Source organism: Chlamydotis macqueenii, unplaced genomic scaffold, assembly GCF_036417535.1.
Source record: "Chlamydotis macqueenii isolate bChlMac1 unplaced genomic scaffold, bChlMac1.mat HAP1_SCAFFOLD_128, whole genome shotgun sequence".
Taxonomy (NCBI): domain Eukaryota; kingdom Metazoa; phylum Chordata; class Aves; order Otidiformes; family Otididae; genus Chlamydotis; species Chlamydotis macqueenii.
The window spans coordinates 20,971-45,626 of NW_028239018.1; the positions used below are offsets into that span (position 1 = coordinate 20,971).

At 63.6% G+C, this 24,656-nt stretch overlaps 2 protein-coding genes across 2 annotated transcripts; both read right to left on the reverse strand.

Moving 5' to 3' along the window:
- Positions 1 to 2,005: 2,005 nt before the first annotated feature.
- Positions 2,006 to 11,990, reverse strand: B4GAT1 (beta-1,4-glucuronyltransferase 1). The gene is made up of 2 exons (XM_086771635.1): positions 10,162 to 11,990; positions 2,006 to 2,406 (listed from the first exon to the last, which is right to left on the reverse strand). The coding sequence occupies exons 1-2, from the start codon at positions 11,620 to 11,622 to the stop codon at positions 2,215 to 2,217; spliced, it is 1,653 nt and encodes a 550-aa protein (XP_086627761.1). The 5' UTR covers positions 11,623 to 11,990; the 3' UTR covers positions 2,006 to 2,214.
- Positions 11,991 to 15,836: 3,846 nt separating this feature from the next.
- On the reverse strand, positions 15,837 to 24,153 carry LOC147596159 (uncharacterized). The gene is given in 12 exon segments (XM_086771624.1): positions 15,837 to 15,865; positions 16,132 to 18,231; positions 18,267 to 18,343; positions 18,428 to 18,523; positions 18,759 to 18,885; positions 18,985 to 19,100; positions 19,764 to 19,887; positions 19,890 to 20,009; positions 20,815 to 20,917; positions 21,419 to 21,571; positions 22,966 to 23,342; positions 23,709 to 24,153. Coding segments are annotated over 12 exon segments (3,867 nt in total).
- Between the last annotated feature and the right edge of the window lie 503 nt (positions 24,154 to 24,656).

A 24,656-nucleotide genomic window follows, 5' to 3' on the forward strand; every position in this document is an offset into this window, starting at 1 on the left:
CCATAGAGATGGAACTCGGGGTGGGGTGGGGGAGGGGCAGCCGCCCCAAAAAATAAACAAATTGGGGGCGGGGTCGCAAACTGGGAGGAACTGGGAAGAAAAGGGGGCGGGGCGGGGGGAGGGGGCGCGAAAATGGTGGGGGGGGAAAAAAAAAAATTCACCCCGCCCAGGCCCCTCGTGACTCCCTCCAGCCCGCAAGGGGGCGCTGTTTCCCCTCAGCGCGGGGTGGGGCCGGGCGGGGGGATGCGCATGCGCGAGTCCGCTGGTGCGGCGGCACCTCCGAGCCACAAGGGGGCGCTGTTGCCCGCCGTGATCGCGAAGGAGGCTGGGGGTTGTGGTTCTCGGGTGGCGGCCATCTTAGGCGCGGGGCATGCTGGGGGTTGCGGTTCTCTGCTACGGGCGTGGCGGCCATCTTGGCCGTGAAGACGTGGCCAGTGATGTCACAGGGGAGCTACGGCCGTGAAGCCGCGCTCAGTGACGTCATTGGGCAACCACAGCCACGAAGCCGCGCTCATTAATAAATCCATTACATTCCATTCAATTAATCGAATCATTAAATATTAAATACAGCAAATGCCATTAAATTAATCGAATCATTATTAAATCCATTACATTCTATTAAATTAATTGAATTATTAAATATTAAATATATTAAATTCTATTAAATTAATTGAGTCATTAAATATTAAAGATATTACACTCCATTAAATTAATCGAATCGTTAAATAGATTAAATTCTATTAAATTAATTGAAAAATATTACATTCTAATAAATTAATAAAATTATTAAATATATTAACTTCTATTAATCAAATCGTTAAATATTAAATAGATTAAATGCCATTAAATTAATTAAATCACCAAATATTAAATAGATTAAATTCTATTAAATTAATCGAATCATTAAATATTAAGTATATTAAATTCTAATAAACTGAATTATTAAATATGTTCACTTCTATTCATCAAATCATTAAACATATTAAATTAATCAAATTATTAAATAGATTAAATTCTATTAAATTAATTGAAACATTAAATATTAAATATATTAAATGCAATTAAATTAATCGAACCATTAAATACTAAATATATTAAGTTCTATTAATAAAATCATTACATATTAAATATATTAACTTATATGAATCAAATAATTAAATAGTAAATATATTAAATGCCATTAAATTAATAAAATCATTAACTATATTAAATTCTGTTACATTGATTGAAACATTAAATATATTAAATGCAATTAAATTAATTGAATCATTAAATACTAAATATATTAAGTTCTATTAATAAAATCATTAAATATTAAATATATTAACTTCTATGAATCAAATCATTAAATATTAAATATATTAAATGCAATTAATCGAATCATTAAATATGTTAAACTCTATTAAATTAATTGAAACATTAAATATTAAATATATTGTGTCATTCAATTAATTGAATTAATAAATATTAAAGATATTAAATTCCATTAAGTTAATAGAATCATTAAATATTAAATATATTAAGTGCCATTACATTAATCAAATTATTAAATTATAACTCTATTTAATTATATTAAATTCCATTAAATTAATGGAATCATTAAATATTAAATATATTAAGTGTCATTAAATTAATCAAATTATTAAATTATAACTCTATTTAATTATATTAAATTCCATTAAATTAATGGAATCGTTAAATATTAAATATATTAAGTGTCATTAAATTAATCAAATTATTAAATTATAACTCTATTTAATTATACTAAATTCCATTAAATTAATGGAATCATTAAATATTAAATATATTAAGTGTCATTAAATTAATTGATTATTCAATATTAAACACATTAAATTCTATCAAATCGCTTCGATCTTATTAAATTAATTAAATTACATCATCAAATTAAATTAAATTCTCAGCTGTGACTGGATTCGACTCCGTTTTATTGATTTTAACCCAGCGGCCCCACGTGGGCGCTGGTCTGTACTGGTTTGTACTGGTTTGCACTGGTCCGAGCCGCGCGCACCTCTTCCGCCGGCCGCCATCGCAACGGCGTAGCCCCGCCCCTTCCCCTCCGCCATGACACCACCACCGCGGCCCGGCGGCCATCTTTGCCGAAGGCCCCAAACGGGCCCTGAAGGCCCGGGTCGGGCGGCGCCCGGGCCGGGTGGCACCCGGTGGGTGGGTGGGTGGCGGGGGGGGGGGGCGCGTTCAGCAGCGGCGGGGCGAGCGGGGGTAGCGGCGGCGCAGGTCGTCGCGGAAGCGGCGGAAGAGGCGGCGGTTGCGGCGCAGCTCGGCCTCGCGGGCGCCGTGGAAGGCGCCCGGCTCCTTGAAGCCGCGGTGGGCGACGAAGGCCCCATCCAGGACGGCGAAGCGGAAACCGGCCACGTGCAGCTCGCAGGCCTGGGGCGGGGACGGAGCACCCATGGGACCCCCAGAGCACCCATGGGACCCCCACAGACCCCATAAACCCCATAGCACCCATGGGACCCCCACAGACCCCATAAACCCCATAGCACCCATGGGACCCCCATAGCGCCCATGGGACCCCCATAGACCCCATAGCACCCATGGGACCCCCAGAGCACCCATGGGACCTCCAGAGCACCCATGGGACCCCATAAACCCCATAGCACCCATGGGACCCCCCACAGACCCCATAAAACCCCATAGCACCCATGGGACCCCCCGGAGCACCCATGGGACCCCACAGACCCCATAAACCCCATAGAACCCATGGGACCCCCATAGACCCCATAAACCCCATAGCACCCATGGGACCCCCATAGACCCCATAAACCCCATAGCGCCCATGGGACCCCCATAGACCCCATAAACCCCATAGCGCCCATGGGACCCCCCATAGCACCCATGGGACCCCATAGACCCCATAGCACCCATGGGACCCCCAGAGCACCCATGGGCCCCCCCATAGACCCCATAAACTCCATAGCACCCATGGGACCCCCATAGCACCCATGGGACCCCATAGACCCCATAAAACCCCATAGCACCCATGGGACCCCCATAGACCCCATAAAACCCCATAGCACCCATGGGACCCCCATAGACCCCATAAACCCCATAGCGCCCATGGGACCCCCATAGACCCCATAGCACCCATGGGACCCCCATAGCACCCATGGGACCCCCATAGACCCCATAGCACCCATGGGACCCCCCGAGCACCCATGGGACCCCCACAGACCCCATAAACCCCATAGCACCCATGGGCCCCCCCATTGACCCCATAAACCCCATAGCGCCCATGGGCCCCCCCATAGACCCCATAAACCCCATAGCACCCATGGGACACCCATAGACCCCATAGCACCCATGGGACCCCCATAGCACCCATGGGACACCCATAGACCCCATAGCACCCATGGGACCCCCATAGCACCCATGGGACCCCCACAGACCCCATAAACCACATAGCACCCATGGGACCCCCATAGACCCCATAGCACCCATGGGACCCCCACAGACCCCATAAACCCCATAGCACCCATGGGCCGCCCCATAGACCCCATAAACCCCATAGCACCCATGGGCCACTCCCATAGACCCCAAAAAACCCCAGAGCACCCATGGGACCCCATAGACCCCATAGCACCCATGGGACCCCCATAGCACCCATGGGCCCCCCCATAGACCCCATAAACCCCATAGCGCCCATGGGACCCCCATAGCACCCATGGGACCCCCATAGACCCCATAAACCCCATAGCACCCATGGGACCCCATAGACCCCATAGACCCCATAGCACCCATGGGCCACTCCCATAGACCCCATAGCACCCATGGGACCCCATAGACTCCATAGCACCCATGCGACCCCCACAGACCCCATAGAACCCCATAGCACCCATGGGACCCCATAGACCCCATAGCACCCATGGGACCCCCACAGACCCCATAAAACCCCATAGCACCCATGGGCCCCCCCATAGACCCCATAAACCCCATAGCGCCCATGGGACTCCCATAGCGCCCATGGGACCCCCATAGCTCCCATGGGACCCCAAAAAACCCCAGAGCACCCATGGGACCCCATAGACCCCATAGCACCCATGGGACCCCCCCAGAGCACCCATGGGACCCCCACAGACCCCATAAACCCCATAGCACCCATGGGCCCCCCCATAGACCCCATAAACCCCATAGCACCCATGGGACCCCATAGACCCCATAGCACCCATGGGACCCCCATAGACCCCATAAACCCCATAGCACCCATGGGACCACATAGACCCGATAGCACCCATGGGCCACCCCCATAGACCACATAGCACCCATGGGACCCCCCAGAGCACCCACGGGCCCCCCATAGACCCATAGCACCCATGGGACCCCCATAGCAACCATGGGCCCCCCATAGCAACCATGGGCCCCCCATAGACCCCATAGCACCCATGGGACCCCCAGAGCACCCATGGGACCCCATAAACCCCACAGCACCCATGGGACCCCCAAAGACCCCATAAAATCCCATAGCACCCATGGGACCCCCATAGCAACCATGGGACCCCCACAGACCCCTAAAACCCCATAGCACCCATGGGCCCCCCCACAGACCCCATAAACCCCATAGAACCCATGGGACCCCCATAGACCCCATAGACCCCATAAACCCCATAGCACCCATGGGACCCCCATAGACCCCATAAACCCCATAGCACCCATGGGACCCCCATAGACCCCATAGCACCCATGGGACCCCCATAGACCCCATAGCACCCATGGGACCCCCCGAGCACCCATGGGACCCCCACAGACCCCATAAAACCCATAGCACCCATGGGACCCCCATAGCGCCCATGGGACCCCCATAGACCCCATAGCACCCATGGGACCCGCAGAGCACCCATGGGACCTCCAGAGCACCCATGGGACCCCATAAACCCCATAGCACCCATGGGACCCCCACAGACCCCATAAAACCCCATAGCACCCATGGGACCCCCCAGAGCACCCATGGGACCCCCACAGACCCCATAAACCCCATAGCGCCCATGGGCCCCCCCCATAGACCCCATAAACCCCATAGCACCCATGGGACCCCCATAGCTACCATGGGACCCCCATAGACCCCATAGACCACATAGCGCCCATGGGAACCCCAGAGCACCCATGGGACCCCCATAGACCCCATAGCACCCATGGGACCCCCCGAGCACCCATGGGACCCCCACAGACCCCATAAACCCCATAGCACCCATGGGACCCCCATAGCGCCCATGGGACCCCCATAGACCCCATAGCACCCATGGGACCCGCAGAGCACCCATGGGACCTCCAGAGCACCCATGGGACCCCATAAACCCCATAGCACCCATGGGACCCCCACAGACCCCATAAACCCCATAGTGCCCATGGACCCCCCCCATAGACCCCATAAACCCCATAGCACCCATGGGACCCCCATAGCTACCATGGGACCCCCATAGACCCCATAGACCACATAGCGCCCATGGGAACCCCAGAGCACCCATGGGACCCCCATAGCGCCCATGGGACCCCCACAGACCCCATAAACCCCATAGTGCCCATGGACCCCCCCCATAGACCCCATAAACCCCATAGCACCCATGGGACCCCCATAGCTACCATGGGACCCCCATAGACCCCATAGACCACATAGCGCCCATGGGAACCCCAGAGCACCCATGGGACCCCCATAGCAACCATGGGACCCCCACAGACCCCTAAAACCCCATAGCACCCATGGGACCCCCATAGCGCCCATGGGACCCCCACAGACCCCATAAAACCCCATAGCACCCATGGGACCCCCCATAGACCCCATAAACCCCATAGCACCCATGGGACCCCATAGACCCCATAGCACCCATGGGCCACCCCCATAGACCCCATAAACCCCATAGCACCCATGGGACCCCCATAGCGCCCATGGGACCCCCATAGACCCCATAGCACCCATGGGACCCCCAGAGCACCCATGGGACCTCCAGAGCACCCATGGGACCCCATAAACCCCATAGCACCCATGGGACCCCCACAGACCCCATAAAACCCCATAGCACCCATGGGACCCCCACAGACCCCATAAAACCCCATAGCACCCATGGGCCCTCCCATAGACCCCATAAACCCCATAGCACCCATGGGACCCCCCATAGACCCCATAAACCACATAGCACCCATGGGACCCCCATAGACCCCATAGCACCCATGGGACCCCCATAGCACCCATGGGACCCCCATAGACCCATAGCACCCATGGGACCCCCATAGCACCCATGGGACCCCCACAGACCCCATAAAACCCCATAGCACCCATGGGACCCCATAGACCCCATAGCACCCATGGGACCCCCATAGCGCCCATGGGATCCCCATAGACCCCATAGCACCCATGGGACCCCCATAGCACCCATGGGACCCCCACAGACCCCATAAAACCCCATAGCACCCATGGGACCCCATAGACCCCATAAACCCCATAGCACCCATGGGACCCCATAGACACCATAGCACCCATGGGACCCCATAGACCCCATAAAACCCCATAGCGCCCATGGGACCCCATAGACACCATAGCACCCATGGGACCCCCACAGACCCCTAAAACCGCATAGTACCCATGGGCCCCCCCATAGACCCCATAAACCCCATAGCACCCATGGGACCCCCATAGTGCCCATGGGACCCCCATAGCACCCATGGGACCCCCATAGACCCCATAGCACCCATGGGACTCCCATAGCACCCATGGGACCCCCATAGACCCCATAGCACCAATGGGACCCCCACAGACCCCATAAAACCCCACAGCACCCATGGGACCCCCAGAGCACCCATGGGCCCCCCCATAGACCCATAGCACCCATGGGACCCCCAGAGCAACCATGGGCCCCCCATAGACCCCATAGCTCCCATGGGACCCCCAGAGCACCCATGGGACCCCATAGACCCCATAGCACCCATGGGACCCCCAGAGCACCCATGGGACCCCCACAGACCCCATAAACCCCATAGCACCCATGGGACCCCCATAGCGCCCATGGGACCCCCATAGACCCCATAGCACCCATGGGACCCCCATAGGACCCATAGGACCTCCAGAGCACCCATGGGACCCCCATAGACCCCATAGCACCCATGGCACCCCCCCCATAGACCCCATAGCACCCATGGGACCCCCATAGCACCCATGGGACCCCCATAGACCCATAGCACCCATGGGACCTCCAGAGCACCCATGGGACCCCCACAGACCCCATAAAACCCCATAGCACCCACGGGCCCCCCCATAGACCCCATAAACCCCATAGCACCCATGGGACCCCCATAGCACCCATGGGACCTCCAGAGCACCCATGGGACCCCATAGATTCCATAGCACCCATGGGACCCCCATAGCACCCATGGGACCCCATAGCACCCATAGCACCCATGGGACCCCCATAGACCCCATAGCACCCATGGGACCTCCAGAGCACCCATGGGACCCCATAGACCCCATAGCACCCATGGGACCTCCCAGAGCACCCATGGGACCCCCATAGACCCCATAGCACCCATGGGACCCCCCAGAGCACCCATGGGACCCCATAGACCACATAGCACCCGTGGGACCCCCCAGAGCACCCATGGGACCCCATAGACCCCATAGCACCCATGGGACCCCCCAGAGCACCCATGGGACCCCATAGACCTCATAGCACCCATGGGACCCCCATAGCACCCATGGGACCCCATAGACCCCATAGCACCCGTGGGACCCCCCAGAGCACCCATGGGACCCCATAGACCACATAGCACCCGTGGGACCCCCCAGAGCACCCATGGGACCCCATAGACCCCATAGCACCCATGGGACCCCCATAGACCCCATAGCACCCATGGGACCCCCCAGAGCACCCACGGGACCCCATAGACCCCATAGCACCCATGGGACCCCCCAGAGCACCCACGGGACCCCATAGACCCCATAGCACCCATGGGACCCCCCAGAGCACCCATGGGACCCCATAGACCCCATAGCACCCATGGGACCCCCCAGAGCACCCATGGGACCCCCATAGACCCCATAGCACCCATGGGACCCCCCAGAGCACCCATGGGACCCCATAGACCACATAGCACCCGTGGGACCCCCCAGAGCACCCATGGGACCCCATAGACCCCATAGCACCCATGGGACCCCCCAGAGCACCCATGGGACCCCATAGACCCCATAGCACCCATGGGACCCCCATAGCACCCATGGGACCCCATAGACCCCATAGCACGCGTGGGACCCCCCAGAGCACCCATGGGACCCCATAGACCACATAGCACCCGTGGGACCCCCCAGAGCACCCATGGGACCCCATAGACCACATAGCACCCGTGGGACCCCCCAGAGCACCCATGGGACCCCATAGACCCCATAGCACCCGTGGGACCCCCCAGAGCACCCACGGGACCCCATAGACCCCATAGCACCCGTGGGACCCCCCAGAGCACCCACGGGACCCCATAGACCCCATAGCACCCATGGGACCCCCCAGAGCACCCATGGGACCCCATAGACCCCATAGCACCCATGGGACCCCCCAGAGCACCCATGGGACCCCATAGACCCCATAGCACCCATGGGACCCCCCAGAGCACCCATGGGACCCCATAGACCCCACACCACCCATGGGACCCCCATAGCACCCATGGGACCTCCAGAGCACCCATGGGACCCCATAGACTCCATAGCACCCATGGGACCCCCAGAGCACCCATGGGACCCCATAGCACCCATAGCACCCATGGGACCCCCATAGACCCCATAGCACCCATGGGACCCCCCATAGCACCCATGGGACCCCCCAGAGCACCCATGGGACCCCATAGACCCCATAGCACCCATGGGACCCCCCAGAGCACCCATGGGACCCCATAGACCCCAGAGCACCCATGGGACGCCCCAGAGCACCCATGGGACCCCATAGACCCCATAGCACCCATGGGACCCCCCAGAGCACCCATGGGACCCCATAGACCCCATAGCACCCATGGGACCCCCCAGAGCACCCATGGGACCCCATAGACCCCATAGCACCCATGGGACCCCCCAGAGCACCCATGGGACCCCATAGACCCCATAGCACCCATGGGACCCCCATAGCACCCATGGGACCCCATAGACCCCATAGCACCCGTGGGACCCCCCAGAGCACCCATGGGACCCCATAGACCACATAGCACCCGTGGGACCCCCCAGAGCACCCATGGGACCCCATAGACCACATAGCACCCGTGGGACCCCCCAGAGCACCCATGGGACCCCATAGACCCCATAGCACCCGTGGGACCCCCCAGAGCACCCACGGGACCCCATAGACCCCATAGCACCCGTGGGACCCCCCAGAGCACCCACGGGACCCCATAGACCCCATAGCACCCATGGGACCCCCCAGAGCACCCATGGGACCCCATAGACCCCATAGCACCCATGGGACCCCCCAGAGCACCCATGGGACCCCATAGACCCCATAGCACCCATGGGACCCCCCAGAGCACCCATGGGACCCCATAGACCCCACACCACCCATGGGACCCCCATAGCACCCATGGGACCTCCAGAGCACCCATGGGACCCCATAGACTCCATAGCACCCATGGGACCCCCAGAGCACCCATGGGACCCCATAGCACCCATAGCACCCATGGGACCCCCATAGACCCCATAGCACCCATGGGACCCCCCATAGCACCCATGGGACCCCCCAGAGCACCCATGGGACCCCATAGACCCCATAGCACCCATGGGACCCCCCAGAGCACCCATGGGACCCCATAGACCCCATAGCACCCATGGGACCCCCCAGAGCACCCATGGGACCCCATAGACCCCATAGCACCCATGGGACCCCCCAGAGCACCCATGGGACCCCATAGACCCCATAGCACCCATGGGACCCCCCAGAGCACCCATGGGACCCCATAGCACCCATGGGACCCCATAGACCCCATAGCCCCCATGGCCACCCCATAGCACCCATAGCACCCGTGGCCACCCCATAGCACCCATGGCCACCCAACAGCACCCACGGCCACCACGGCCACCCCATAGCACCCACAGCACCCGTGGCCACCCCATAGCACCCACGGCCACCCCACAGCACCCACAAGCCCCCGGCCCCGCCCCCCCGGCACCTGGCTGATGCGGTTGAAGCCGTATTGGAGGAAGCGCTCGTCGAAGGGCGGGGCTCCGCGGGCGGGGCCCACGTAGAAGGGCTCCCATGGGTCCCTCCAGGCCACCTCGTAGGCCACCCGCAGGCGGGGGGCGGGGGGCAGCACCCGCCAGCGCCCGTAGTCCGTGGGGGCCTGGCAGCGGGGGCACAGGGTCCCGTAAAACGGCCGGGCCTGCCCCGCCCCCCACAGGCGCAGAAGCTCCGCCTTCGTCCCCGGCACCCGCGTCCCCGCCCGGATTTCGAAGGCCGGGAGAACGAAGAGGACACGGTCCCACCAGGGAGGGGTGGCGGTTGGGGGGTTGGGGTTCTCCAGGGCGTTGGGGTCCTCCAACCCCTTGGGGTCCTTCAAGGCGTTGAGGTTCTCCAGAACGTTGGGGACACCAGGGTCACGGAGGTCGTTGGGGTTCTCCAAGACGTTGGGGCCGCCGGGGTCACCGTTGGCACCCGGACGTTGGTGCCACCCAACTTTTGGGCTCCTCCTCCACGTTGGGGTCCTCCGGGGCGTCGTTGACCCCCAAGACCTTGGGCTCCTCCAACCGGTTGAGGTTCTCCAGAACCTTGTGGGCACCAGGGCCGCCAAGAACGTCGGCGCCCCCGGTTTTTTGACTCCCTCCCAGTTCCCGACCACCCCGTGGTCACTGGTGGCACCGGGACCACCTGGGCGCCCGTCCCCCCCGGCGCCCCCCAATTTGGGGGTCCCGAGGGCGCCCCCCCCCCGCCCCAGCATGGCCAAGAACTCCTCCCTCAACCCCCGACTGGGCACCACGTCGGCGTCCACCAGTAAGACGAAGCTGCTCCTCCCAGTTTGGGCACTGGGCTGACTGGGAGGCCCCAGCGCCCCCCCCCACGCCACGTTCCGCAGGAGATTCCCGGGGTACGGGACCCCCAAAACGTAACTGGGGGGGTCGGCGGCGGCCAATCGCCGGAGACCCCCCCGGCACCCTCCCCCGGCCCCTATTGGTGGCTTGGGGTTAAGGGGCGTGGCTTCCCCGCCCCACGTGACCACGTGTAAGCGCAGGCGTGGGCGGAGCCGACGGCAGGGGCCCCTTAAAACCGCCAGCAGCTCCTCCAGCGATCGCCGGGGGACCCCGAAAACCGCCACCGACAGGGGCCCCCCCCACCCGTCCCCCCCCAGGGCGCCCCCCAGCGCCCCCGCCACCCGCCCCGGGGTGCCGTGGGTGGCCAGGATCAATTCGGGGGGGTCCCAGTTTGGGAAAGGTCCTCCCAGTATATCCCAGTAAACCCAGTAAGATCCCGAAGCGTCCAGTACGCCGCGGGGTGGGGGTGGGGCTGGGGGTGGGGGGCGGCGGTGGGGTGGGGGGTGGGGGTGGGGGGAGGGGAGGGCTCGCAGGTAGAGGGTCTGCAGCAGGGCCAGTCCTCCCAGTAGCCAGACGCAGCCTCCCAGTAGCCGGCCCCGGGCCATGGTTCTGCTCGACTGGTGGGGGGGACTGGGAGAGGGGGCTGGGGGGAGGACTGGGAGGGGGTTGGGGGGACTGGGAGGGGACTGGGAGGGGGTTAGGTGGCTTCTAGGGGTACTGGGAGGGCGCTGGAGGTACTGGGAGGGGACTGGGGCTACTGGGAGGGGACTGGGAGGCTACTGGGAGAGTGCTGGGGGTACTGGGAGGGGACTGGGAGGGGACTGGGGCTACTGAGAGGGCACTGGGGGTACTGGGAGAGGACTGGGGGGGGACTGGGGCTACTGGGAGGGGACTGGGAGGGGGCTCAGGGGCCTCTGGGGCTACTGGGAGGGTGCTGGAGGTACTGGGAGGGAACTAGGGGAGAACTGGGAGGGGGCTGGGGGGTACTGGGGCTACTGGAAGGGGACTGGGGGGACTGGCAGGGGTCTGGGGAGGGGCTGGGGGGGTACTGGGAGGGGACTGGGGAGGGGCTGGGGGGATACTGGGAAGGGACTGGGGGGTACTAGGAGCTACTGGGGGTCACTGGGAGGGTGCATCGGTCTGTACTGGGAGGATACTGGGGGGTACTGGGACCCGGGAGGTACTGGGACCAGTTTGGCGAGGTCTCTGGGACCAGTGCTGAGCCAGGACCAGTTCGGCATCCTGGGACCAGTATGGGGTTACTGGGACCAGTATAGGCCTCTAGGACCAGTATAGGGTTACTGGGACCAGTATGGGCCACCAGTATGAGAGTGCTGGGACCAGTATGGGGTTACCGGGACCGGTATGCATCACCAGTAGGGAGGTACTGGGACAAGTACAGGGGGTTACTGGGACCAGTATCAGTACTGGGACCAGTATGGGGGTGCTGGGACCAGTATGGGGTTACTGGGACCAGTATCGGTACTGGGACCAGTATGGGGGTGCCGGAACACCACGCAGAGGGGCTACTGGGACCATTCCGGGGAGGTTACTGGGACCAGTACGGGTACTGGGACCGGTACGGGCGATACTGGGCCCAGTTTGGGGAGCGGGGGGAGCACTGGGCCCAGTCTGGGGAGGGAACTGGTCCCAGTTTGGGGCGGGGGGAGGGGACTGGTCCCAGTTTGGGGCGGGGGGAGGGGAACTGGGCCCAGTTTGGGGGGGGAGGAACCGGACTGGGCCCAGTTCGGGGCCGGGGTCTCACCGCGCCGCGTCGCCGGGAGGAAGCGCGCATGCGCGGGGCGGGCGGGCGGGGGCGTGGCCCGGGGCGGGCGGGGGGGCGTGGCCGGGGAGGGGGCGGGGCGGAGGGGCCCGGGGGCGGGGCCCTGGGTCCCGAGAACCGCTGGGTCCCTGCGCCCGCCGCTCCCAAACCCCTGGGTGCCCCCTCTCCCCCCCCACCTCAAAACCCTGGGTCCCCCCCAAAATCCTGGGTGCCCCCCAAACCCCTGGGTGCCCCCCAAACCCCTGGGTCCCCCCTAAAATCCTTGGGTCCCCCCCAAACCCTTGGGTCCCCCCCCAAAAATCCTGGGTCCCTTCAAATTCCTGGGTGCCCCCAAAAAACCCTGGGTGCCCCCAAATTCTGGGTCCCCTCCCCCAAGTTCTGGGTGCCCTCCCCAATTCTGGGTCCCCCCCAATCCCTGGGTCCCCCCAAGCCCCTGGGTCCCCCCCAAATTCCTGGGTGCCCCCAAAACCCCTGGGTGCCTCCCTAAATCCTGGGTCCTCCCCAAAATCCTGGGTCCCCCCCCAAACACTTGGGTCCCCCCCAAAATCCTGGGTGCCCCCCCAAATTCTGGGTGCCCCCCAAAACCCCTGGGTCCCCCCCCAAACTCTTGGGTCCCCCCCAAAATCCTGGGTGCCCCCCAAATTCTGGGGTCTCCCCCAAATTCTTGGGTCCCCCCAAATTCTGGGACCCCCAAACCCCTGGATCCCCCCCAAAACCTTGGGCCCCACCCCAGACCCCTGGGTCCCCCCAAATTCCTGGGACACCCCCCCCCCAAAACCCCCAGCCCCCCCCCCCGAAAGAAGCTGCCGGGGGCACAGGGACAACGGGGGACACTTTATTGGGGGGGGTCGGGGGGGCCGGTGGCCTCCAGGGGACGTTGGGGACGCGGGGGACACGGGGCCACCACGCGCCTCGGTCCCTCGGGGGGGGGACGTGGGGGACGACGGGGACATTGGGTTGTGGTGGGTCTCCATCCCTTGGTCAAGGCGATGAAGATGTCCCACATCCATTGGGGACGTTGGGGACATCAGGCCGTGGTGGGTCTCCATCCCTTGGTCCAGGACGGTGAAGATGTCCCACGTCCTTTGGGGACATTGGGGACGTTGGGGACATTGGGGACATCAGGCCGTGGTGGGTCTCCATCCCTTGGTCCAGGACGGTGAAGATGTCCCACGTCCTTTGGGGACGCTGGAGATGCTGGGGACGTTGGGGACATCAGGCCGTGGTGGATCTCCAATCCTTGAGTCAAGGCGATGACAATGTCCCACCTCCTTTGGGGACATCAGAGATGTTGGGGACATCAGGCCATGGTGGATCTCCATCCCTCGAGTCAAGGCGATGACGATGCCCCACCTCCTTTGGGGACATCACAGACGTTGGGGACATCAGGCCGTGGTGGGTCTCCGTCCCTTGAGTCAAGGCGATGACGATGTCCCACATCCCTGGGGACATTGGAGACGCTGGGGATGTTGGGGACATCAGGTTGTGGTGGGTCCCCGTCCCTTGGTCCAGGACGGTGAAGACGTCCCACGTCCCTTGGGGACATTGGGTTGTGGTGGGTCTCCAACCCTTGAGTCAAGGCGATGACGATGTCTCCACGTTGGGGACATCAGGCCATGGTGGATCTCCAACCCTTGATCCAGGATGGTGAAGATGTCCCACATCCCTTGGGGACATCAGAGAAGTTGGGGACGTTGGGGACATCAGGCCGTGGTGGGTCTCCATCCCTTGAGCCAAGGCGATGACGATGCCCCCAAGTTGGGGATGTTGGGGACGTTGGGGACATCAGACCCCGCTGTGTCTCAGTCCGTTGATCCAGGGCGATGACGAGGGTCCCACGTCCCTTGGGGACGTTGGGGACATCACGCCACAATGTCTCTGTCCCTCCAGCCGAGACGACGATGGCGAGGTGCCCGTGTCCCCTCGGGGACGTCGAGCGGTGACGAGTGGCAGTCCCTCGGGCTCGGTGACATCGCGCGGCGACGTCTCTCGGTGTCTCGGGTGGGGAACGTTGGGGATGTCGGGGACGTCGTCGGGGACGTTGGGGACACTGGGGACATCGGGGGCGCTGGGGACGTTGGGGACGCTGACCTACAGCGTTGGGGACGTTTGGGACACCGGGGACATCAGGCTGTGACATCTCACCGTCCCTTGGGGGACTTTTGGGGGACGTTGGGGACATCGGCTAGCCACGTCTCCATCCTTTGGGTTGGGGACGTTGGGGACATCAGGTCATGGCCCAACCCAACGGCTTGGGTCAACGGGTGCCAACGACCCTTGGGTTGGGGACGTTTGGGGACATTGGTCCATGACCGATCCCAACCCAACGGCTTGGGTCAACGGGTCCATGTCCCCCAGGTTGGGGACGTTGGGGACATCAGGTCATGACCCAACCCAACGGCTTGGGTCAATGGGTGCCCACGTCTCTTGGGTTGGGGACGTTGGGGACATCAGGTCATGACCCAACCCAACGGCTTGGGTCAACGGGCGCCCGTGTCCCCCGGGTTGGGGACGTTGGGGACATCGGGCCATGACCCAACCCAACCCAACGGCCGCGTCCCCCAGGTTGGGGACATCGGGGACGACACCCGTGGGTGGGGGGGGGGACACTTTTTTTGCGGGGGGGACTCTGCCAAAAACGCAGATCCCGAGGTGACAGGAGGGGGGTGACAAGGGGACACTTTGGGGGGGGGCGGGGCTCCTACGGGTGGGTCCAAGCCACCCACGGACACAAAATTTGGGGACGGGGTCCCGGAGTGGGGGGGGGAGGGGTGGGGGGAGGGGACACTGGACCCAGGCAACCGGACTGGGAGGGAGGGAGGGAGGGGGGGGGGCCACCAGCCCCCCCCCAATTACCTTAGAGACTCGTTACGAGTTAAATTAGCACGCAAGGCCCCGGGCTGGGGGCGGCGGTGGGTGGGGGTGGGGGACGCGGCCGGGGGGGCCGGGAGGGGGGGGGGTACTGGTGGCACTGGGAGGGGGGGGGTGACAATGACAATATGCCATACTGGGGGCAAGTCGCGTCACAGACTTAGTTCAGAACGACGGGGCGCGCTGGCTTCCGGCTGCGGGGGGAGGGGGGGGACACGAAAATTAGGGACCCGCGTCACCGCCCCCCACCCATCCCCCCGCCCAAAACCCCACCCCCTCCCCGAACGACGGCGCCCGGGCGCCGGCGACACCGCTCCCCGTCCCCTTTTCCCCCCAAAACCCAACTGGGAGACGCAACGTCAACCCCCCCCCCCCCAATTTTGGCGACGCCAACGTCAACCCCCGCCCCCACCCGAGGGGTGCCCCCCACCCAAAAATGAGCCCTCCCCCCACCCCTTACCTTGGCGGAAGGCGTCCTGGAGGCGGCTCTGGGGGAGTTGATACAACTCAGCGAAGGGGTCGCGGGGCGACCGGGGCGGGGCCGGCGGGCGGGGCGAACGTCCGCCGGCGGCGGCGGCGGCCAATCCCTGCAGGAGGCGGCGTAAGGCGGGGCCGGGCGGGGCCGCGGGGGGCGGCGGCGGAGGCGAGGTTTCGGGGGTGAGGAGGGAAACGGGGGCCCCGCCCGGGATCCCGCCGGGACTTTCGGGACTTGGCGGTAATTTTTCGGGCGCCGCTTCGGGGGGTTCGGGTGGGCCGAAGGCGAAGGGCGGGGCTTGCCGAGGGGTGTAGGGGGGCGTCCAAGTTTCGGTGGAACCCCCCGACGTTTCGGGGACCCCCAGGCCCGGCGCCAAGCGGGGGCCAGTGGCCAAACCGGCGCCGACGGCGGGGGCAAGGGAGGGGCCGACGGCGGGGGCGCGGTTGGCTCCGCGGCCGAGTCGGGCGCCGAGGGCGGGGCCGACGGCGAGGCCGACGCCCGGTCGGAGAGCGGGGTCGACGTTGGGTCCGACGCCGAGGCCGACGCCGGGTCCGAGAGCGGGGTTGACGCTGGCGGCAAGGCCAAGGCCGAGGGTTGATCCAAGAGCGGAGCCGGCGTTGGCTCCGACGGCGGCTCCGGCACCGAGTCCAACGCCGAGTCCCATGCCGGCGTCAACACCGGCTCCGAGGGCGGAGTCAACGTCGGCTCCGAGGCCCAGTCCGACGGCGCCGCCGACATCGGGCCCAAGCCCGGCGCCGACGTTGGCTCCCAGCGCGGCTCCGACGGCAAATCCGAGGGCGGAGCCAAGACCGGAGCTGCCGCCGGCCCCCACGCCAGCTCCAACCGCAAGTCCGATGCTGGCACCAACGTCCGATCCGGGGGCGGAGCCGATGCCGGAGGCGCCGTTGGCTCCGAGGCCAAGTCCAACACCGGATCCCAGGCCAGAGCCAATCCCGGCGCCGACGTCGGCTCCGATGCCGAGTCCGACGCCAGATCCTACGTTGGGCGCAAGAGCTGTGCCGACGTCGGCTCCAACGCCAAGTCCGATGCCAACGTCAACGTCAGATCCAAGAGAAGAGCCAACGCCGGCTCCGACGGCAAGTCCAACACCGGATCCAAGAGAAGAGCCAACGTTGGCTCCAACACCGGCTCCGACAGCTCCAACGCCGGCTCCAACACCAAGTCCAGCACCAGATCCAAGAGAAGACCCAACGTTGGCTCCAACGCCGGCTCCAATGGAAAGTCCAACAGTGGATCCAAGACCAGAGCCAAGGTCGGCTCCAACGCCAGCTCCGATGGCTCCAACGCCAGCTCCAACGGCAAGTCCAACACCGGATCCAAGAGAAGAGCCAACGCTGGCTCCAACGCCGGCTCCGACAGATCCAACACCAGCTCCGACGGCAAAGTCCAACACCGGATCCGAGGGAAGAGCCAACGTTGGCTCCAAGAGCAGCTCAAGGCCAAGTTCAACGCCGGATCCAAGACCGGAGCCAACGTTGGCTCCAATGTTGGGTCCAAGTCCAAGTCCAAGGCCAGTGCCAACCCCGGCGCCGATGTTGGCTCCGACGCCGGCACCGACGGCGAGTCCAACGCCGGCGCCGACCTCAGATGGAAGAGCAGGGCCAACGGCCCCAACGCCGAGCCCAACGCCGGCTCTGATGCCACCGCCCAGCCCGGGCCCGACGTTGGCGCCGACGCTGAGGGCAACGCCGGCTCCGAGACCAGGACCGACGTCCGCTCCGCCGGTGGCTTGGAGACCAGCTCCAACGTCCTCTCCGGTGCCGGTTCCGGTTCCGAGAGCGGCTCCGATATCAGCCCCGAGGTCGGGACCAACGCCGGCGCCGGCTGCCACGCCCATGCCGACTCCAGCGCCGACGTCGGCGCCGAGACCGTGTCCAACGCCGTCTTCGAGACCACGCCCAACGTTCACTGCGACGCCGGCTGCCAGACCGGGGTCAATGTTGGCTTCAACGTTGCCGCCAAGAGCGTGTCCAATGGCAGCTCCAAGAGCTGGTCCCATGCTGGCGTCAAGACCGGGTGCCATGTTGGCTCCAAGACCGGGGTCAACGTTGGCCCCCAGGCCGGCTGCGAGACCACGCCCAACGTCGGTTCGATGCCACATCCAACGTTGACCCCGAGGCCAAGGCCGACGTTGACGCCGACGTCGTCTCCAAGCCCAGATCCGACGCCGAGATCCACGCCCGATCCAACGCCAGGACCCACGTCCAGGCCGAGGCTGGGGCCGGCGCCGACGCCCAGGTCCCCGCCCGCTCCGACGTCGGCGCCGGGGAAGTCGAGGCCAGGCCCGAAGGCTTCGGGGGGGCCTGGGGGGGTTTCGGCGGCCAGCTGCTGCCTCAGGCACCAGGCCTCGGCTTCGCTGTGGGAGAAATGGGGAGGGATTATGGGCGGCCTGGCCCGAACCCGGACCCTTGGGTGCCCCCAGAGGGTGGGGGGCGCCGGGACCCACGGGTGCCACTTGGGTGGGGTGTTCCGGCCACCTGTGTCCCACGTGGGGGGGAAGATGCCCCAAAATTGGGTTTCCCGTGGAACGATGGGACATCCGGGGCCACCCGGACGCCGGGGAGGGGTGGGTGGGGGGCAGATCCGCTCACCTGATGACGAAATTGTGGGCCAGCAGGGCGGGGCCCTCGGGGCGCAACCGGGCGTAGACCCACGTCCAACCCAGGCCGTCCTTGCGCTGCAGCCGGGTCACCAGCTCCCCTCGCGCCTCCGCCCCCGCTACCCGCTGCGGGGACAAGGAGGGGGGACCGTCAGCGGAACGGGGATGTTTGGGTGGGGCGGGGACACGGAGACCCCCGGGGGGACGGCGGAGGGGACGCTCACCGAGGCGGAGGTGCTGGCGGGCCACGTGGCCCAGGTCCTCGGGGTGCAGGAGGCGGTACCAGGAACGGCCCAGGAGCTCCCCTCGCCCGTAGCCCAGGTGGATCAGGACGCTGGGGGGGGGGACGACAATGCGGGTGGGTCCCTCACCTGCCCGCGCCCGGGTCCATCCTGGGACATTTGGGTCCCTCGTGGGACATTCGGGTCCCCCCTGGATGTTTGGGACCTCCCCTGGGATGTCCAGGTCCCACCCGGGATGTCTGGGTCACCCCTGAGACATATGGGTCCCCCCGGGATGCCTGGATCCCACCCAGGACACCTGGGTCTCCCCTGGGACGTCTGGGTCCCACCCGGGACATCTGGGCCACCCCCACGACATCTGGGTCCCACCCAGGATATCTGGGTCACTCCTGGGACGTCTAGGTCCCACCCAGGACATCTGGGTCCCACCCAGGACATCTGGGTCCCACTCGGGACATCTGGGCCACCCCGGGACATTTGGGTCCCACCTGGGACATCTGGGTCACCCCTAGGACGTCTTGGTCCCACCTGAGATGTGTGGGTCACCCCTGGGATATCTGAGTCACCCCTGGGACATCTGGGTCCCACCCAAGACATCTGGGTCACCCCCGGGACATCTGGGTCCCACCTGGGCCACCCGGGTCACCCCTGGGACACCTGGGTCACCCCAAGGATATTTGGGTCCCACCCGGGACTGGGTCCCACCTGGGCCACCTGGCACATTTGGGACCCCGCCCGGACCCCTGGGTGCTCACCTCTCGGAGACGTCGAGCAGGGCGAGGTCGCGGCGTGGCGGCCTCTGGAAGGCGGGGAGCAGCAGGCAGTCGGGACAGGGCCAGGGCGGGGGGTCCAGGGGGGCGCAGAAGGCCACGAAAAGTCCGGCGAGGCCCCGGGAGGCCCGGGAGGGGCCTGGAAGCGGCCCCGGAGCAACACCAGCTTCCGGCCGGCGCTGGGCCGGCGCGAGGCCCGCGAGGTGGTGAAGCGGCAGCGGAAGAGGCGCTCTGGGGAGGGGGGGCTCCGTTGGTCCCTCCGGCCTCCGTAGGTCCATCCCTCCATCCCTCCGTCCATCCCTCCATCCACCCCTCCATCCCTCCATCTGTCCATCCTTCTGTCCATCCTTTCATCCTTCCATCTCTCCATCCTTCCATCCGTCCATCCCTCTGTCCTTCCATGCTTCCTTACCTTCCAGCCATCCCTTTGTCCTTCCAACCCTCCATCCATCCGTCCGTCATCCCTCCCTCTCCCCATCCCTCCCTTCATTCCTCCGTCCTTCCAACTCTTTGTCCACTCTTCCATCCATCCTTTTATCCTTCCGTCCCTCTGTCTTTCCATCCATCCACCCATCCTCCCATCCCTTCATCCTTCCACCCATCCCTCTGTCCTTCCATCCATCCCTCTCTTCTTCCACGCGTCCTTCCCTACCTCTCTCCATCCTTCCTCCATCCCTCCCTCCATCTACCCTCCCTCTTTCCATCCTTCCTTCCAACCCTCCATCCATCCATACCTTTGTCCATCCCTCCATCCTTCTCTCCATCCTTCTGACCTTCCATCCACCCTTTGTCCATCCATCCATCCATCTCTCTGTCCTTCTAACTGTCCATCCATCCATCCATCCATCTCTCCATCCTTCTGACCTTCCATCCATCCCTCCATCCCTTTGTCCATCCATCTCTCCATCCTTCCGACCTTCTATCCATCCCTTGGGCCATCCATCCCCCCATCCATCTCTCCATCCATCCCTCCTCCCTCCATCCCTCCATCCCTCCATCCCTCCCCCCCACCCCGCTCCTCGCGGGTCCCACCCACCTGCCTGGGGCGGCCCGGGCAGGGTGAGCTGATGTCGCACCAAGGGGTGGTCGGCCGGGTCCAGCAGATCGTAGATGCTGTCGCCCTGTGCCACCAGGTCCACCTGCGCCGGGGGAGGGGGGAGGATCAGCACCTGGCACCCAGCGCCCACCCCCAGCACCCAGCACCCACCCCGGCACCCAGCACCCCCACCACCCATGGTCCCACGGCACCAGGACCACCCAGCGCCCACCACCCATCGTCCCATGGCACTGGACCACCCCAGCGCCCACCACCCATGGTCCCACAGCACCAGGGCCACCCCAGCGCCCACCACCCATGGTCCCCGGCACCAGGACCACCCCAGCGCCCACCACCCATGGTCCCACGGCACCAGGACCACCCCAGCGCCCACCACCCATGGTCCCACGGCACCAGAACCACCCCAGCGCCCACCACCCATGGTCCCCACGGCACCAGAACCACCCAGCGCCCACCACCCATGGTCCCACAAGCGCCCACCACCCATGGTCCCACGGCACCGGGACCACCCCCAGCGCCCACCACCCATGGTCCCACGGCACCGGGACCACCCCAGCACCCAACCCCGCGCCCAGGTGCCCACCATGGAGTGGCCCAGGTGCTGGGCAACGTTGTCGGTGACGCCCACCAGCTTCCCCTCGCGGGTGACGGCCAGCAGGAACCCGGGTAACGACGCCACCAGGTCAGCCAGTTCCGGCCCTCCCAGTAGCTCCATGGGTGCTCCCCCGCGTTGGGCCTGCAATGGGGACACCCATCAGTACCCATCCGGCACCCATCCGGCACCCATCCAGCACCCTGCGTGGTCCCGTCGCCGTTCCCGGTGGCACCCAGGTGGCCCCGGCACCCAACGCACCACTGCGGTGTCGCCCACATGGACCCATGGGAGTTCCCAGCCCCGATCCCTGTTCCCGATCCCCGGATCCATCCCGGATCCTCAGTCCCAATCCCAGTCCCAGCTCCTTGTCCTGGTTCCTGGCCCAGTTCTGGCCCCAGTCCAGGTCCTGGGGTCTCGGTCCCAATCCCAGTCCCCCTGTCCCAGCCCCCGGTCCCAGTTTCTGTCCTGATCCCAATCCTGATTCCAATTCCCAGTCCTGGTCCCTGTCCCAGTCCCGATCCCTGGTTCCTGGCCCCAGTCTCCACCCCTGTCCTGATCCTGATCCCCAGTCCCGGTCCCCATCCCAATCCCAGATCCCGATCCCGGTCCCTGTCCCCTGATCCCAGCTCCCCCATCCCATCCCCGATCCCGAGCCCGATTCCCTGTCCCGGTTCCCCCATCCCATCCCTGACCCTGGTCCCCGTTCCCTGTCCCAGTTCTGCCATCCCATCCCTGATCCCAGTCCCTATTCCCTGATCCCAGTTCCTCCATCCCATCCCTGACCCCGGTCCCCATTCCCTGTCCCGGTTCCCCCATCCCATCCCCGATCCTGATCCCAGCTCCCTGTCCTGGTTCTCCCGTCCCATCCCCGATCCCGGTCCCTGTTCCCCCATCCCAGTTCCCATTCCCTGATCCCAGTTCCCCCATCCCGTCCCCGATCCCGGTCCCTGTTCCCCCATCCCAGTTCCCATTCCCTGATCCCAGTTCCCCCATCCCATCCCCGATCCCAGTCCCTGTTCCCCCATCCCAGTTCCCATTCCCTGATCCCAGTTCCCCCATCCCATCCCCGATCCCGGTCCCTGCTCCCCCATCCCAGTTCCCATTCCCTGATCCCAGTCCCTGTTCCCCCCATCCCAGTTCCCATTCCCTGATCCCAGTTCCCATTCCCTGATCCCAGTTCCCCCATCCCATCCCATCCCCGATCCCGGTTCCCATCCCATCCCCGATCCCGGTCCCTGTTCCCCCATCCCAGTTCTCATTCCCTGATCCCAGTTCCCCATCCCATCCCCGATCCCGGTCCCCTGCTCCCCCATCCCAGTTCCCATTCCCTGATCCCAGTTCCCCCATCCCATCCCATCCCCGATCCCGGTCCCTGCTCCCCCATCCCAGTTCCCATTCCCTGATCCCAGTTCCCCCATCCCATCCCATCCCCGATCCCGGTTCCCATCCCATCCCCGATCCCGCGGCTGCTGTCCGCGGTGCTGAAACCGGTACCCGCGGTCCCTCCCGGTCCCTGTCCGCGGTGCTGATCCCACCCCCGCCCGCCCCGGTCCCTGCCCGCTCCCGTCCCGGTCCCCATCCCGGTCCCCATCCCGGTCCCGGTCCCCATCCGATCCCCATCCCGGTCCCGGTCCCCATCCCGGTCCCCATCCCGGTCCCGGTCCCCATCCCGATCCCCCATCCCGGTCCCGGTCCCCATCCCGGTCCCCATCCCGGTCCCGGTCCCTCTCCCGCTGCCCACCCCGTCCCCCCGCCAGCTCCGTTCTCCCGCCCGGTGTGGGCTCCCCCGTTCCCCGGTCTCCGTCCCAGTGCTGCTGCCTGCTCTCGTCCCCATCCCAGTCTGGTCCCAGCCCGGTCCCAGCCCGCTGTCGCTGCTCCCCCCGGCTCCCCCCCAGCAGCTCCTGTCCCCTTCCTAATGCCGATTCCCAGTCTCATCCCAGTGCCATTCCCCGGTCCAATTCCCCAGTCCAATCCCAGTGCCGTTTCCCAGTCCCACCTCGGTGCCGATTCCCAGTCCCATCCTGGTGCTAATGCCTGCTCCTATCCCGATGCCTGTGCCCAGTCCCATCCCGGTATCCGGTCCCATCCCAGTGCTGATGCCCGGTCTTCTGCCTATGCCTGGTCCCATCCCAGTCCCTGATCCCATCCCCGTGCCTGGTCCCATCCCAGTGCTGATGCCGGGTCCCATCCTGGTGCCTGGTCCCATCCCAGTCCCCGATCCCACCCTGGTGCCCAGTCCTATCCCAGTGCCTGGTCCCATCCCAGTCCCTGATCCCACCCTGGTGCCCAGTCCTATCCCAGTGCCCGGTTCCATCCCAGTGCCTATGCCCGATCCCATCCCGGTGCCCGATCCCATCCCGGTGCCCGATCCCAACCCGGTGCCCTGTCCCATCCCGATGCCCAGTTCCATCCCGACGCCCGATCCCATCCCACCTCTCTCTCCCATCCCAGTTCCATCCCCCGCCTCCACCCCAAACCTCCCTCTCCCCTTTCCCCTTCCGCGACGCGGCGGCGGGACGCGGCGGCGGGACGCGGCGGCGGGACGCACCGGGACGGAGGCAGGCGCCCTTGCGGGTGTAGATGCAGGCGAGGGCCATGACGTGGAGGTAGGAGAGGCGCGGCCGGTCGCCCTCGGGGAGGGGGAGGAGGTCCCGCAGGGCGCGGATCTCGGCGTTGATCTGATCCCTCCGCGCCTTGGAGGCGCCCTTGGTGGAGCGGAGCATCCTCGCGCCGCGCCGCGCCCGCCCGCCCGCCCCTTATATGGACCGCGGCCGCCCGACGTCATCACCGCGTCACTCGCCCAGCCGCTACAACCCCTCCCAGTGTTGAGGTGGGGGGGGGGGGGGGGTCTGGTAGCGTCAGCGGTGACGTAAACGCGCGCGCAGCGTGGGGAAGGAGGAGAGGTGAGGGGGGGGGGGGCGCGGCGCGGCGGTGGCTTCGCACCGAAATAGGAGATGGCGCGCGGCGGGGGGGCGGGGTTAGGGGAGGGGCGGGGATGGGGACACGCCCCCCCCTCCCTCCTCGGAGGGGTAGGGGGGGGAGCGGTGGAAGAGGGGGGTGGGGGCGGCTGGGTCAACGGAGGAGCCAATGGCGGTCAAGAGGGGGATGGAGGGGGGGTGGGGGGGTCGGCAGAGGGGCTGGGGGGGCAACGGGGGGGATGGAAGGGGCCAAGGGGCGGAGGGAAGGATGGAGGGGGTCAACGGGGGGGTGGAAGGGGTCAATGAGG

Bases quoted from the DNA above. Each gene is read 5' to 3' on its own strand.
- B4GAT1 (XM_086771635.1), bottom strand. From the start codon at position 11,622: ATGGCCCGGGGCCGGCTACTGGGAGGCTGCGTCTGGCTACTGGGAGGA. The intron at 2,407-10,161 runs GTGCCGGGGGGG...TCCCCGCCCCAG, and splicing joins GCTTCAACCGCATCAGCCAG to GCCTGCGAGCTGCACGTGGC.